Source organism: Equus quagga, chromosome 11, assembly GCF_021613505.1.
Source record: "Equus quagga isolate Etosha38 chromosome 11, UCLA_HA_Equagga_1.0, whole genome shotgun sequence".
NCBI lineage: Eukaryota > Metazoa > Chordata > Mammalia > Perissodactyla > Equidae > Equus > Equus quagga.
Genome location: NC_060277.1, coordinates 104,043,112 through 104,059,303, shown reverse-complemented (window position 1 = coordinate 104,059,303; position 16,192 = coordinate 104,043,112). Strand labels below are relative to the sequence as shown.

The following is a 16,192-nucleotide window of genomic DNA, read 5'->3' as shown; positions in this document are numbered from 1 at the left end:
ACCCTTGAAGAGCTTACTTTCTAGAAGCAATGTAGACCCACAATAAACAATGTAATAAATAGGTAAATAATTTTGTATGTTAGAAGGCGAGTGCTATAGGCAAAGAGGGGAGGGGAACAGGAGTGCCAGGGCGGATCAAGGTTGCTGCAGCAAGTGAGCTGATCAGAGTGGGCCTCCTGAGACTAATGGAAGAGGAGGAAGGGAAGGGAGTGAGCCATGAAGATCTCTTGCCAAGAGTGGTCCAGGCATAGGAAGGGCCAGAGCAAAGGCCCTGAGGCTGGAGGCTGGAAGGGTGCTTGGCATGGTCAGGGGTCAGCAGTGGGACCAATGTGGCTGGATTGGAGGGTGGGCAGTGGTAGGAGAAGAATCAGGGAGGAAGGGGTCCCAACCACATGGACCAGTAGGGGAACTTTGCCATTTACTCAGAGTGGAATGGTCCTCGCCAGGTTTTGAGCAGAGGAGTGACACATTCTAATATAATTGAAAGACTAAGTGATGAGGGTGGAGGCCCCGTCGTTTCTTGCCCCGACTATTGCAGTATCTTTGAACAGGTCCCCCATTTTTCTCTACTTTGGCAAACTTATTCACGCTTCAGTGTTCTCTCTGGTGTGGGCCACATTTCCAAAATGTGGGCCAGATTGTGCTGTTCTCTAGAAATAGCTGCTGGAACAAAATCCAAACTCTGGGAGTGGCATTTGAGGTCCATTGGGACCTGGCCACCTGTTGCCCTTCCAGCTTCATCTCCCACTGTTTTCTGTTCCTCTCACACACTGGGCAGTGTCATCCTCTCTTGCCTTTGCTTGTGGTTTTCTCTCACTTTCTGGCTAGCAAAATCCTTTTTTGCTAAGTCCCATCTTCTCTTAAAAGCCTCTGCCAGGTCTCTGAGTCAGAATGAATCTCTCTGGGCTCGCACACGCAGGGAGGGTGCGTGCGTGTGTGTGTGTGTGTGTGTGTGAAGCAAGCGTCTAGATGTGTTGCATTGTAGTCACTCAGTGCCACCTGGGTTGTAAGCTCCTGGTGGTAAGCTTGTTGTGTTCATCTTTGTATCTTTTGTCCCCTCGGTGCTGCAGAAAGCCCTTACTCAGCTTTTGGGAGGGTTCTGGTCGGCCAGCTTTTTTGGTTCTTTCTTGCAGATTGAAGCGCTAGTGAAGGACATGCAGAACCCAGAGACGGGGATCAAAATGCAGAACCAGAAGGTCCTCGTCACCAGCGTCCCTCACGCCATGACAGGTAATGTGTCTTGTGATTTAGTCCTGGCCTGGAACAGACCACACACAGGGGTTGGCAAACTCTAGCCCACGGTCCAATTCGGCCCCGAGTCTGTATTTGTAAATAAAGTTTTATTGGAACATGTCCACGTCCCCATGTGTGTATTGTCTTTGGCTGCTTTTTCACTACAATGGCAGAGTCCAGGAGTTGTACAGGGACCGTGTTATGGCCCACAAAACCGAAAATATTTACTCTCTAGCCCTTTACAGAAGAAGTTAGCTGGTTCCTGGACCGCAGGCTCCTTCTGAGGAAGGGATCAGAAAGGAAGGAGAAAAGGAGTCAGTGGGTCACTTCGTGAAGCCATTCTTCCCAGGAGGTCATATAAAAAAGGTTTACTGTCACTTTTTTGTTTGTTTGCCTTGTTTTATTTTAATGAAACCAGGTAGCAGAAAAAAAATACTATTTGGCAGAAAAAATTGACCCTTGTCTGCTCCACCCTTCCCTACTTTCTAATTCATGTTCAGACCCTTCTTAACCACCCTGTGTGGATGGCAGTGTTGTCTCCCTTCTCTGGGTGTGGGATAAATGATGCTTGCAGAGTATCATTTGAGGCTATCAGCAGAAGGGGCTGGCCCCAAAAGAAGAATGCCTTTCAATTCACGTGTTGCATGTATTGTATGGTTTTGGTTTTTCAGTAAAGAGGATGTTTCCCGCTGAGGCAAATTGTCTGCAGAAGCAGACAGCTTCTCAAAGCGCAAGCCCGGGTCTCACACCGGGCTGGCGGTGCTCCCCGTGAGCCCTGGCTCTCTCCCCCACCCATGACTGATGGTTTATTTTTCGCTCAAGGTGCCCTAGTCTTGCAGAGGCAAAGGTCAGGGTCAGGGCAGGGGTTTAATCAAAGTTTATCAAATGTGTGAATCAGTCCTGGTCTGACACTGTGCCATGAGCTCTAGACATCGAGTAAGGCACCCTGGGCTTGCATCCTTCAGGTACCATTTTCTAGCTGTGTAGCCCTGGTCTCCAATTTCTCATTTTAAAAGCAGAAATAGCAATCTCTGTGTAAGAGAACGAGTGCAGGAATTAAATGAGATAGTACTGTGTGAGTGGTCAGCTCTCAGTGGATGCTTGATGGGTGGCGATAGCTAGCAATTTTCTGTGCTGTCAGTTAATACCCACGATAAATTTAGGGATAGATATGACCGTTCCCTTTTTGCACTTGGGGCCATGGCGCTGCAAACAGGTTCATGACTTGTCCCTATGTCACTAAACTCATGCATGGCTGAACTTGGAGTTGAGCCCAGCTGTGTGCCTTTAGCATCCACACTCTTGTCCACTGTCCGTGTGTGTGAGCTGCTTTGCCTTCTTCTTCTTTTCTTTTTGAGGAGGAAGACTGGCCCTGTGGTAACACCTGTGCCAATCTTCTTCTATTTTGTATGTGGGACCCTGCCACAGCGTGGCTTGATGAGCTGTGTGCAGCTCTGTGTCTGGGATCCAAAGCCATAAACCCAGGCTGCCAAAAAGGAGTGCATGAACTTAACCGCTATGCCACCGGGCTGGCCACTGCTTTCCTTCTTTGCGCCTGGGGCACACTTGGTTCCTGGATTTGGGCGAGGCTGACTGCCACCCCCACTGCCCCGCCATGTTTTCTCTTGTTCCTCCTGAATGGGCGATTCCAGCTCCTGTTGGAACAGAACCCAGGGAGAAGCTCTATTCTGAAACATCAGCACTAATCAAAGCAAATGGGGTGATCGCGTCCACCTCCTTGGATGGCAGGTGACCCAGGGCTTTTGGGGACAAAGGTGGCTGACGTGGGAGCCTGCCATGCTGTCAGCGCAGACCACATGGTGCAGATGCTGGTGGCCCCGTAATCTCATTTGATCTATTTCAGGAAACGGTCAAGTGGATGAGAAAACCCTTGGCTCCTTGGTGGACAGCGCTAATCAGTCCGCTGTCTGCCTGGGTCTCTCTTGGTCTGCATTCCACTGTGTAGCATTTAAAAAGACTTGGAGTCGACAATCTAAAACACACAGTCCTAGGATTTTAAGTAGGATTTTAGATAAAGAGTTTTGCTTTTGAACAGCCAACCAGGGGCAAATAAAGCCAAGAGCAACAGAGGAGAACACATTGAAGCAATAATGGTGGGCATGTGGGCACTGAGAGAGATAATGGCTGGACATTGCTCCAGGGCGTGAATAGGAAGGGAGGAGTCACAGGTCGTCCATTCCCAGCCATGCTGTGGGCAGGTAATTAAGCCCAGAGAGTGTGTGAGTGGGCCATAAGGGCCTTCCTGGGGGGCACCAGAAGAAATACCCCTTCACCCCCTCCGAGAAGGAAAGTTTTATTTGCAACAGTCCAGCCACAAGGACACAGGCAGTGGGGTCTCAGACCCTGCCCCTCTTCCTTGATGTGTTTTGTGGGCTGGTTCCCATTGCAGGCAGGTGACCCAGCTTGGCCTTTGTAAAGCAGGCTGAAGTTGCTGGAAAATGTGGTCATTGGTGTTTGCAAGAAGGCATCTGAGTTGGGTACTTGGTTCCTGGACATCTCATCTTTCTTCCGAGATGCTGCTGCCCTCCTCCTACAAGGAGCATGTTCAGCCAGAGGGCCCAGGTTGAAGAGGAGGTGTGCAGCTTCCTTGAGGTCCTGCCGTGCCCCAAGGAATTCTTGGTGGGAGGGTGGAAGGGGTGCACATTCTGTCCTGATCTCATCTCCGCCTGCCTCTCCTGCTTTTTCTCACACCAGTCTTCACTCTGTGCTCTTCCCAGCCCAGCCCCTAAGACTTGCAGGGCCCAGAGCAGAAGTGCAAATGGACTTGTGTTCCCTTGTTCAAAGTTATAATTCAACCTACAAAGTGTCACTAAAATATGTCCCATCCTCCTGCTTTGACAAAAGTACCGTCACAATGGCTTGGAAGGCCAGGTTTGAATGTAGGATTCTCTGACTCCTCAGAGCTCTGCCTGGGAACGTGGGGGCATAGGAGACCCGGCCTCCCACCCCAGCCCCCGGACTTCTCCCATCCCTGGCTCTGATATACATCCCTGGGTCCAGGCTCCATCCAAGTGCCATAGCCAGCTTGCTTTGAGTCTGTTTTTTCTCGGTGTTAAGACCTAGTCTGTTTACTTCCTATCTGATGAATGAGAGACCATGCACAAATTATCTTAGGTAAGAAAAGAAGTACTGAGAGAGAGGTAAAGCCTGAGGGTGTGTGGGGGTGGGGGTTAAGCTGGAAATCTGGCTGGAGTTGGGTCATGGATGGCCCTGAATTACGGGCTGCAGGGTTTAGACTGGCCTACTGGGGAGGCTGGAGGGGAGTCCCTGAAAGTGTTGGGCAGAAGAGGGACGAGATCACAGCTGGGCAGGGAGGAGGCAGCGCGGAGGGGGCGTGGAGGTCCGAGGATGATTTGGGAGGCTCTGACGATGGCCAACGACTTCTGGTTTGCAGGAAGTGATGTTCTACAGTGGATCGTCCAGCGACTTTGGATCTCCAATCTGGGTGAGAGCTTGCGCGGCGCTCAGTCACTAAGGACCACTGTGTGTCAGCACACGCGAGAGTCTCTGGAGGGTAGAAACTAAATGGAGGCTTAACCTGTGTCCCTGAGAAATTGACATTTTAATTGGAGAGACGGGCCCTTCCTGTGTAAAACAACCAGAATCAAAAGTGAAGGTGTGATGATTGGGGAACTAATAGTTGTTTCATATAAAATATTGAGAGCATATAAATAACAGGGGTAATCGGGGAGGAGTCAGTCAAGAAAGACTGCTTGGAGGGGGTGATGCATACATACACTCGGTCTTGAAAGAAGTGATGCCTGTGAATTGTGGCGGGGAGCTTGGAGGCTCTGTCTTCCTGGAAGGGGAAACTAGCAAAAACAATGGTGTAGAAATGGAGTGAACAAGAAATGGAGTGGTAACAGGGTGGGGTGGGGCAGGGGAAACTGGGAGAAATGATTTCAGCTGGGGATGGAGGGCAGTGGAGGGATGGGAGTGCACCTGGCATATTTGCAGAATCCAAGTTTTAGCTGGGAGGAAGTCAGTAGGAAGCCGTAGGGGATTTTTGAGCATGGCAGTGTGTTTGACAATCATGTGTAAACGAGGGTGTTTGGCAGCAGTTTGAAGGATGCGTTGGAGCAGAAAGAATCTTGGGTCCAGACTTCCCACTAGAATAAAGGCTGTTGGTACAACCAGGTATAAAAAATGAGGATCTAGTCTATGATGGAGGGACTGGGACCTGAAGAGGGAGCATTGGGGAGGAAGTCTCCCCGAGCCTCGGAGGCTGAGCTGTGGGATGGGCTGTGGGTTGAATCCTTGAGCAGGGTGGGCCTGGAGGGCTGGAATTCTCCTGATGATGGAAAGATGCCTGCTTTCATTGGGCCTCTGAGAAAGAACCAGGAAGGTTTTCCTTTTATTAATGCAGATCCAGAAACAAGACTGTGTTTCCAAACAAATCAGAGAGGTGTGGGAATTAAGGTGAGCCCGGGAGGGGCTGGAGGATGTGGACCTGGGAGGCAGGTAGAGTTGAGCTCAGGAGAGAAGTTGACGATAAGCATGGCCTCCCTTCCCTTTTCTTTTTGAGTGAGGACATCTCTGTTGGTCAAACAGACATTTTCTCCCTGCTCCTGGGGCCTTCTTCAGACCCAAAGGTCCTAAAGAAGCTTCTCCAGGATTTCCCCAAACACCTGCAGCGGTCCACGTGTGGCACCTGTCAACATTCGGGTTCACTGGCTCCCCTCGACTTGCTGAGTTGTCACTCCCAGGGGCCGCTGTGGAATCCTCCTGTTAGCATGCTCCCTGCTGGTACCTGGGGACACAGCCAAGTTCGGGAACCAGTGTCCTCACTCCTTGGATGAAGTGCTGTTAGGATGGGGGTCTCTCTCTGGAGTTTGGCGTGCTGTGTAGGGCCAGACAATGAGCTTCTGCTTACGGTCTCTGCTCTTAACTTCCATGTCTGAACTGCTTCTCCCCAGAGGCACAGAACTTGGGCAACTTTGTTGTCAAGTATGGCTACATTTACCCCTTGCAAGACCCCAAGAACCTCATTCTCAAACCCGATGGCAGCCTCTACCGATTTCAGGTGAGTTTTGGCTTTGACCTTGGGTGTTCATTTAGGGTTAATCTTATCTGAAAAGATAATTTCTTGGCTTCGTATCCTCACAGATCAGGACTTTAGAAATGGTGGAGGGGACTAAGATAGTTTCACCTCTTAAGCAGTAGGGCTGGGGGCCCAAGGGGTCACAGTGTTTAAGCGTGGTTTCCCGGTTTCTTTTGTAGACGCCGTATTTCTGGCCCACCCAGCAGTGGCCAGCTGAAGATACAGACTATGGTAACTCCACCTCTCCTATTCCTGTGGTAGTGCTTAACGTGCTGCTTCTTTACTCGCTGCATTTCGGTGACATTTGTCTTGCTGTCATCATGACCTTTATGTCAGTTCACATCTGTATTGAGAGTGTTCCCTGGGGAAGGGACTGGGTCTGCTGAGTGTTCTGTGCACCAAGCCGAGCACAGCAGCCTCATGCATAGAGAACCTGCAGATGCCATTTTGAAATATGATGATGATGGAAAATATCATTTTTTTCCTTTCCAGCCATCTATCTAGCCAAGCGAAATATTAAGAAGAAAGGGATTTTAGAAGAATATGAAAAGGTACAGAGATACTTTCAAATATAGGTTATTATAATTGAGTGGAATATAGAATATAGTCTTGAGTGGTTTTGTCCCTGTTGCCCCTATTACCACATTCATATGTACCCTCATCCTCCATCCACCCACGCATCCACCCATTATCCATCCATCCATCCATCTGCCCACCAACCCATCCACCCATCCAGCCACCCATCATCCATCCATCCATCCGTCTGCCTACCCACCCATCCACCCATCCACCTATCACCCATCCATCTATCCATCCATCCACCCACCCATCCATCCATCCATCCATCATCCATGCATCTGCTTAGAAGCAGCTCACTGAAGTAAATTCTTCCCCATGTCAAGCTTCAGTTTTTCCTGCTGTAATTTAAGTCCTTGCCTCAGTGGCTACTGGGCACACAGTAGCTACCACCTTCCTGTTGCTGTCCGCAAACAATATAACCTAATTAGTATGCACGATAATGTGTATTACATGATGAAGAGATTTGAACTTGAGTTTGTGAGGTTAAAACAATAGCATAGACTTTAGTTTTAGATTGGATCAGTCAGATTTCTCAAAGAACGCACCCTAACCCTCAAAAGGCTAAATTTCTGGGCAGATGGCGGCAATCTTGCTGTGTTTTTATTCATTACAAACATGTTTTTAGAAGCGCCAGCATCACACCAACATGAGGGCTTGTCTTTGTGGATCTGTGATGCTCTCTTGTTGCATATTTTCCCCCACCCTATGCCCCACTTCCTAATCATATTTGAGCTACATTTATTAAAAACAAAATCCAGGCCAAGCTGTGGCTTTTGTTGTGGAGGCTCTTTGAGAATCTGGTGTTACTAGAATGAACGCCTTTGCAAAGCTGGGGTGGGAGGCTGTTAGGCTGGGTCTGTAGTTGCCGCGGAGCCAGGGGCAGCCCTCCGTGACATAGGGTTTTCTGCCCTCTGCACACGGCGTGTGTCACGAGGTGCAGTGTTCTCATTTTGTTTTTTCTTCTCTAGGAAAATTACGATTTCTTGAACAAAAAAATTAACTACAAATGGGACTTTGTCATTATGCAGGCCAAGGAGCAGTACAGGTGAGTGGACATCACGTTCGTCCTCTGGTTGTCCTTCCTCCCTCCCTTCTTTCTTTGTTTCCTTTTATTAAAATAAAGCTTTATTGGGCATTTATGTGTCCAACACTGGGCTACGCATAAGGGCTATAAAGACACAGTCTGTGGGTTGGGCAGAAGAACGAACAGGCCATGATGCTGTGGTGAAATGAGAGCTGCGTGCAGGGGTTTGCAGAAGGAGCTGTGGAAACAGCATTGAACCTGGAGGCTGCATAGGAGGTATCCGGGTGTGGGATGGTGATGGTGGATGGAGAGGAGCGGTGGGGTGGAAGGAAGGGTGTTCTGAGCAGACAGAACCAGAGTCTGGAGGCAGATGAGCCCCCGCTTAAAGCAATTCCCTGTAGCTGGAGCAGAGAGTGCAAGGCCTGGAACTGGCAGAAGTGAGGCTGGAGAAGTTAGCAGGAGCAGATTGTGAGAGGGCTTTGTGTTGAGCGCCAGTGGGAGCCATAGAAAGATTTTAAGCAGGAGAGAGGTACAATCAGAGTCGCACATTAGAACCACCCACAGGCTCTCATTTGCCTGCTGTCCACTTCAGAACTGGGCTGAGAGTCCCCTTGAGGGCTCTGCCTTGTCTAGGAGAGGCAGATGTAAATGCTGAGAGTGTCTGAGTCAGGATGAGGCTAGGCTCTCGTAACTAACGGCCCCCAACTCTCAGGGGCATCAAACCCCAAGATTCATGTCTTGCTCATGTTCCATGTCCACTGTGGGTCAGCTGGGGCCCTGAAATGCTTTGTGTCACTCCAGGACGCATGCTAAAGGAGCAGCACCATCTGGGCTTTGCCTTTGCTGGAGCAGGGGGAGAGAGCCTGTGTGGGTCACAGTGATGCGTGTCACTTCTGCTCACAGCGCATCAGCCAAAGCTGCTCCTGTGGTTATGGCTTGGAATTGGAGTAGTGGTGGATTAGTGAGGGTGCTCTAGAGAAGCGGAACCAATAGGATGCATACGTATATAATGAATTAGCTCACACATTGATGAGAGGGTCCAAGATCTGCAGGCAGCAAGCTAGAGACCCGGGAGAGCTGATGGTGTAGTTTTAGTCTGAAAGCTGGCAGACTCAAGACTCAAGAAGAGCCGATGTTTCAGTTTGAGTCTGAAGGAAGGAAAAAACCAGTGTCCCAGCTCAAGGCCATCAGGCGGGAAGAGTTCCTGCTTATTTGCGGGAGGATCAGCCTTTTTGTTCTGTTCAGGTCTTCAACTGAAAATACCTTCATCCAAAAACACCCTCACAGACACACCCAGAATAATGTTTGACCAAATATCTGGGCACCCCTGGCCCAGTCAAGTTGACACATAAAATAGCCATATTGCTTGCCCTCTTCCTCTGGCCTCTGGGCCCCTCCATGTGGTCTAGCTTGGGCTTCCTCACAGCATGGCGGCATCAGGGCAGTCATGTTGCTTACAGGTGGTTAGAGGCTTCAAGGGCAAATATTCCAATGAGGAGGGTGGCAGCTGTTCCACCTTTTATGGCCTAGCCTCAGAAATCACAATACCATTTCTAATGTACTCTGTTGGTTGATACAGTCACATAAACCCACCTGGTTTCAAGGGAGTGGGGGTGGGGATATGGACCCACCTCTCAATAGAAGTGTAGACATATTCAAAACCACCACCAGCAGCCATCCCCGATTCTGCATTGTAGTACCCTGAACATTTCCTTATAGCTCATAATACAATCTGTAATTCTATATTTATTTCTTGACTATTTATGTAATGTTTAGACCCAAAGCCACTCAAGGGCAAGGAATATGTCTTTGTGTTAGCCAGCTCAGGCTCCCATGGCAAAATACCATAGGCTGGGTGACTTAAACAACAGACATTTATTTTCTCACAGTTTTGGAGGCTGGCAAGTGCAAGCTCAAGGTTCTGGCAGGGTTTGTTTCTGGTGAGGACTCTCCTCCTGGCTTGCAGATGGCTGCCTTCTTGTTGTGTCCTCACATGGGGGAGAGAGAGAGAAAGAGAGAGAAACTCTCTGGTGTCCTATTATTAGGGCACTAATGTCATTATAAGGGCCCCACCTTCATGACCTCATCTTATTGCCTCTAAACCGTAATTGCCTCTGAAAGACCCCATCTCGAGATACCATCACATTGTAGGGAAGGGCCTCAACATGTGAATTTTGGGGGGCCACAAACATTCTGTCCATAACAGCCTGTTTGGTCCACCACTGTATTTCCAGTGCTTGGAATGTAGTGGGAGATCAATCAGTACATGAATAATTGAATAACTGATTAAGTGATATTGTTGCTAAAAAATTCATCATATGACAAACTAAAATAATTCCCTGTTGATTGGTACTCTTGGACTCCATTCATCACAACTTTCTTCCAATACCATCTGTCAGAGAAGAGCAGAAGAGCAAAGCCACAAGGGACCGTTGGAGTAGATTAGCAATCAGCTGTATTTACATGGTGTCCAGCCTTATGGAGGTTCCACAATACCTCAGGTGACTGTGGCTCATTGTCCTGAGGACATGGGGTAGTTAACCTGATGGAAATCCAGTTAGGTTGCTCAGGGGAAGTTGGGGCCATCATGTTTATATTTAATATCCAAAGCAGGTTGGTAGAAAGCGCCAGTGGAATGGCACTCTTCACCCATCTGGCTCTCTGGATGTGATGATGTTATCCACAATACGTTAGCTGGCAAATCAGTCCACCGACTCTGTCTTGTGGAGGCCACATGCGTCATCCCACGTTGCCTGGGAAAATAAGCATTACCGAGTGAGAGCACAGGCCGCCGTGGAAATGGTGCTGAATGGGGCCCATGGCACCATCATTAATGTTGCCTGGCTCCTGTAGGAGGAGAGCGTAGCATCATTTCCTATCCACAATGGGAAAGGGGGAGGCTGAGAGATCAGAGGGAAGATAAATAGCCTTTTACAGTAGTAAGTTGGGCTCAGAAAAAACCCTCACTTGGCATGAACTCTTTGAGGTGACAGAGTGGAAGTGACAGGTAGAGAGAAATGAGGACTCCCCGAGGCCAGCATTTTCCCTGTTACAAACTCTGGCATTGCTTGCTCCCTGCTTGTTTAGATGCTGATTATAATGTTCAGCCAAATGATCAAATGTCAGTCATCCATACTTGCTCCAGGGGTGAAGTTGGTAGAGACGATTCAATTCTAGGGCTAGTCATGGTGGCATGATTGCATCTCAGCACAGTGCTCTCAGGCAGAGCTAGATCTGGGACCAGACCCTGGGTTAAGTCCCCCTTCTGCCACTTGCTGACAGTGTGACCCTGGGTGGGGCATTCAACCTCCCTTTGCTTAAATTCTGTGAACTTTGAAGTGAGAAAATGACACTGGGAGGATTAAATGAGTTAATCCATGTGAGAGACTTTAGCAGGGTACCTAGCACATAAGTGTGATATTAGTGTTTGCTATTTTTATTATTATTATGGCAAATACAGATTACTTGGGCATATTGAGAGAGTGGTCCAGGTCATCAAGAGTGAGGTCCATCACTGAGCAAAAGATGCAAAGTCTTATTGGCCTTCAACATGGCTCTTGGCTTTTCAGGGCTGGAAAGGAAAGGAATAAAGCAGACAGGTATGCATTGGATTGCCAGGAGAAGGCATATTGGCTCGTCCACCGATGCCCTGTGAGTATTATCCTTCCTGGCTTCACCCATCTCTTGTTATGCCTCGCCACGCCCACCTTGTATTCACCATCCCTTTTGCTGGCTCATCTCCCTCTGGGGCTAGAGTTGAACCAGCAGGAGGAGCTGCTCAGTGTTGGGTTAGCATCCAAGTGCCTCTTGGCTGGAAGAGGAAATACGCTGTCTGGATGGGGTCTGCTTGTGGCTCATCTGTGGTGTGAGGACTAAGTGAAATTACCTAAGGGAGGGACCTGAGTGAGTTTGTGTTTTATGAGGGCTAGGACTTTTTTGGGGGGGGGGTGAGGATACCTTGGAAAAGGAATATAAGAAGAAAAGACTAGAACATAGGCTCCAAAGCAGGAAAATAAAATACTCCAGAGAACTGATGCTGCAGAGCAGAGCGTGCCTCCTGTCTCTTGTTCCCTCTCCTTTTCCTCTTCTCACTCCAGTCCCCAGTGGCTGAGCTGGGAGGAGGTGAGAAGGAATAAGTGTGTGCTGGGCCTCATTGCTTAGAGCTCATTGCTTCTCTGGCTTTGGGACTTAGTGGCCTAGAGAGACAAGCTGTACAGAGTGATGTAACTTGTCACAGCTCATCACTGGGAAATGGTGGCCTCATTCCCGAGCACAGAGAGGCAGGCTGTAACCATCCCCCACTGTGTGAGGTGGGAGATGTCAAAAGGATTCTGGAAAGTGAAGAGTTCAAAACAAATGTTCTTGCTCCTCCTCCTTTAGTTCCCTTCCCTGCCAGGTAGCCAAATTCTAGAACCAGAGAGGGCACTGGGTCCATCATGGTGCCAAAGCTTATGGGTTTTTGAACTGCAAACCCATCAGATTTTGGCACTTTTCTTATTTTCTTTCTATATTCAAAACAGATTTCCTGGGGCCAGCCCTGTGGCGTAGTTGTTAAGTTCGGCATGCTCCACTTTAGTGGCCTGGGCTCGTGGGTTCGGATCCTGGGTGCAGACCTACACCACTCATCAGCCATGCTGTGGCAGCGACCATTGTATAAAGTGGAGCAAGACTGGCACAGATGTTAGCTCAGGGCTAATCTTCCTCAAGCAAAAAAAAAAGGAGCAAGATTGGCAACAGATGTTAGCTCACAGCTAATCTTCCTCAGCAAAAAAACCAAAACAGATTCCTGTAATGAGTTCCTTTTGTCAGGGCATTGGTTTGGATGCCTTCTTGCCAAGGTTAAGCTCCTGAGGTTGATCCCCAAGAAGCTTGTTTGGTTTTGCTTTGTTTCAGGGCTCCTTATCTAGGTAGACCAGTTAGCCGATGCTCAATGGGGAGTGGGTAACAGAGTGGATGACTGAGCCCATGGTCCTGGAGAAACAGAGCCAAGCACATGCCTCCCTGTTAGTAGCTCAGGAGTGAGCTCTTTGTATGAGAAGGGAACTGTACATTGTTCGGCCTGCATTTGGGCATCTGTTCCTAAAGGGAGAGCCTTGGTGAGGATAAGGGCAAATGGTGGATAAGCCACTCATTTGGCAAGATGCCCTGGTGCCCAGTGGCACCCATGACCGAGGGACTCCTACTCCTTCCAGGATGGAGAATGGCTTCCGTATTACCTGCAGAGACCCCGTGGCGTGAGAATGCCAGTGTGAGTGCATTCCTGCAAAGTGACATAGACTGGCTGTGCACGCGATCTGCCCTATGTCCCTGTCCTCTTCTCTGTCCCTGCAACCAGGAGGCCTATAGGGAACAAAATGAGAAACTGATTATCTGAGTTCTCCCCAGTTCTCCTGGGGTAAGCTCCCAGCTCTCACGCCAGGCAGATGGCTGAGTAGTGGCTCTTCATGACATGATACAGAAGTACATAAATGTGACAGTGTGTTTCTGACCACTACTTCCACCATCACCACCCCCATTGTCACCTCCACCTCCCCTGCCTCCACCACCTCCCCTACTTCCCTCACTTTTTCCACCTTCGTCACCACCATCACCGTCACTGTCATTATCATTGTCGTCATCATCGTAATATCTCAGTGCATTTAAGGCCTTTGTGTAACCTCCTTGGTCATTAGAGCATGGCATGAGTCACTGCAGCTCTAACAAATGTGATGCCAAGGTTCAAATGTGCCTGGTGCCTCTTTGATAGCGCTGGGGACCCAAGTTCAGAGTGAGGCTTTGATGTACTCGGAGCGGTTGTAAAACTCCTCGAACACAAAACTGCGCCTCACATCTAGCCTCTCTTACTGCTGGTCCCTGGGTCAGAACTGGACCAGTGGGTCAAAGGTGAGGCCGGAGTACGTCTGGGTCCTGCTCTTCCAGACTTTCTTAAAACACTCTTAGCCTCTCGGATGCCTGAGAGGTTAGGGTCAGGAACGTGTTCTGTTTGAAGAGCTTCCTGTTTGGAGTCTGTCACAGCCCGGAAATTGAGCAATCTAACTGACAAACTCAGGAAGCCCAGGAGCTTAGAGACTGTCAGGCTGTCTCCAGGAGACCCAAACAGACTGTCAGTTCAGTGGGAAAAAAGCCAACCAGGCAAACAGAGCATTTGGCTCTGTGAAGAGTGGAGCAGCCAATATGTAGACTGACTGTAACCAACTGTTGTGTGGGACATGGCTTGCAGTCTCTGGACTGAGTCATCCCCCTGTTCACTTCTCTGTCCATTAATCCGTGAAACCTTCGTGGGGCCCTGACTCTGTGCCAGCTACGGAGTTGGGTGCTGGGTTTAAAGTAACAGCTAACAGTCATTGAGCCTACTGCGTGCCTGTGTTAAGCTCTTGCCAGGGATGATCCCGTTTCCCTGAGGATGCTGTGAGGTAGGGAGTATCACCATCCCCATTATTCAGATGGGGAGATCAAGTTTCAGAGAGTTTCAGTACCTGGCACAGTGCTGGGATGTGAAGACATGTCTATCTGACATGCTGCTGCTGTGGAAGGTGCATCTGCGTGTGGTCCGCTCTCCCTGTTCAAGGAGCTCAGGTTTCAAATTGCCATAATAGGTGAGCAGCACTCTCCCAAACATAAGACCTAGGGGCTGAGGGGCACAGTGAGGGGTGCTTGACGAAGGTGGGGGGAAGGCATGTCGTGCCAGATGTTGTGTCAGGGAGATCATCACGGGCAGAGGCCAAGATCAGATGTGGGTAGTGGTGGCCGAGGGATCTGGCCCCAATCTCCATCCTGAGCCCAAATGCCACCCATGACTCAGCATCCTGTAAGGAAGCGAAGTCATGTTCCTCGCTCAATTTCTACACAAATGGAACAAAGTACAGAGCTGAGCACAGTGCAAACAGCAGTTAATTGTGTAAATGAACAGAGGGAGAAATGGTTCCTTTAGCAAAGTCATTTTGAGGCCTTCTGTGCATCTTTGCTGCATCATCTGTGACTTGTGTGTCTCCCGAGGACATGGGCTACTGACATGTGGACCATGGGTACATGAAGGATGTGGACCCCTGACATGTGGACCATGGATATGTGGAAGACGTGGTCCCCTGACATGTAGACCATGGATATGTGGAGGACGTGGTCCCCTGACATATGGACCATGGATGTATGGAGGATATGGTCCAGGACAAAGGCTGCCTTTGGCAGTGTGAACTTTAAATCAAGTGGTCGCTTGTCTGAATATCAAGCTAAGTGGCCTTTGTTTCAACCACAAATGCAGATATTCACCAGAGAAAATGTCTGCCCTGTTTCCTGTTGAGGTTGAGCTAAATATCTAACGATGGAGAATGGCAAAATAAATTAAGGTATATCTGTATAATGGAACACTGTGAAGCTATTACAATAATATTTTCAAAGACCATTTATTGACCTAGGAAAATGATCCGATATATAATGTTACATTAGAAAAACAAGATGGAAAACTCCATATACTCTGATCCAAATTAAAAAATAAATTCGACATCTATTTGGTGAATGCCCACTCTATGCCGGGTGCTGGCTAGGCAATGGGAATATTTGACTTGTGAGCCAAGACAGATGTGGCCTGTGCCCTCACGGAGCTTGAAGTCTGGTGGAGAGACACGGGCTAAAATGATTGCACAGATGAGTTTGTGCTGTACAGAATGCCAGGACAGCTTGTGAGAGGTGGGGGTCCTGTGTCAGACTCGGGGTCTGGAAACACCTCTCCGTGGAAGTGACGTTCAAGCCATCATCTGCATGGAGCTGACTTCTCTAGCCCTTCAGTCTAACTCATCTCCCTGTTCCAGCCTCATCTCTCTCTTTCTCCTGTTTTATTTTGTTTATAAAACAATTTGGTATTTTATTTATTCTTTGTTTTCTGTCTTATGCACCAAAAGGGTCTGAACTGATACACTAGGGAAGGGCATGATGATGAGAGAGAGAGGAGAACGAGAGAAGGGACAGGAGGGACGTGGTGGAGTGTCCCCAAGAAGTGTACATCGGCTCCCCCTGGCCCTGCTCTGAATGCTGATTCTGGGCGTGTCGCCTCCTCATGGAGCAGCTGCTGGGGTACAGAGGTCCTTTCATAACCTGAATTATGAAGCGTTTAGCAAATGCCTCTTTGGCTTATGCCTGAGGGATGTTGTCAGGGCGTCACACCCTGGCATCCACAGTTCCTCCGGTTGAAGGAGGAGGCGTGACCATCTCTGGAGGGCTTTCCTCACATGGCTTCAGGGCTGAATACATTGCCTGCCTCCTTTTCTTCTGGCAGCCCGCCACAAGGATACCGGTTGCCC

General features: G+C 49.0%; 1 protein-coding gene across 2 annotated transcripts in view; it reads left to right on the top strand.

Moving 5' to 3' along the window:
• The first annotated feature begins 1,137 nt into the window (after positions 1-1,137).
• Positions 1,138-16,192, top strand: part of RGS9 (regulator of G protein signaling 9) — a 52,861-nt gene continuing 37,806 nt past the window's right edge. For both annotated transcript variants that reach the window (XM_046674303.1, XM_046674302.1), the window contains exons 1-7: positions 1,138-1,230; positions 4,649-4,699; positions 6,171-6,277; positions 6,475-6,526; positions 6,788-6,846; positions 7,843-7,919; positions 11,468-11,549. In XM_046674303.1, the coding sequence (XP_046530259.1) occupies positions 1,155-1,230; positions 4,649-4,699; positions 6,171-6,277; positions 6,475-6,526; positions 6,788-6,846; positions 7,843-7,919; positions 11,468-11,549 (504 nt within the window). In that variant the 5' untranslated portion in view covers positions 1,138-1,154. The remainder of the gene's footprint in view (positions 1,231-4,648; positions 4,700-6,170; positions 6,278-6,474; positions 6,527-6,787; positions 6,847-7,842; positions 7,920-11,467; positions 11,550-16,192) is intronic.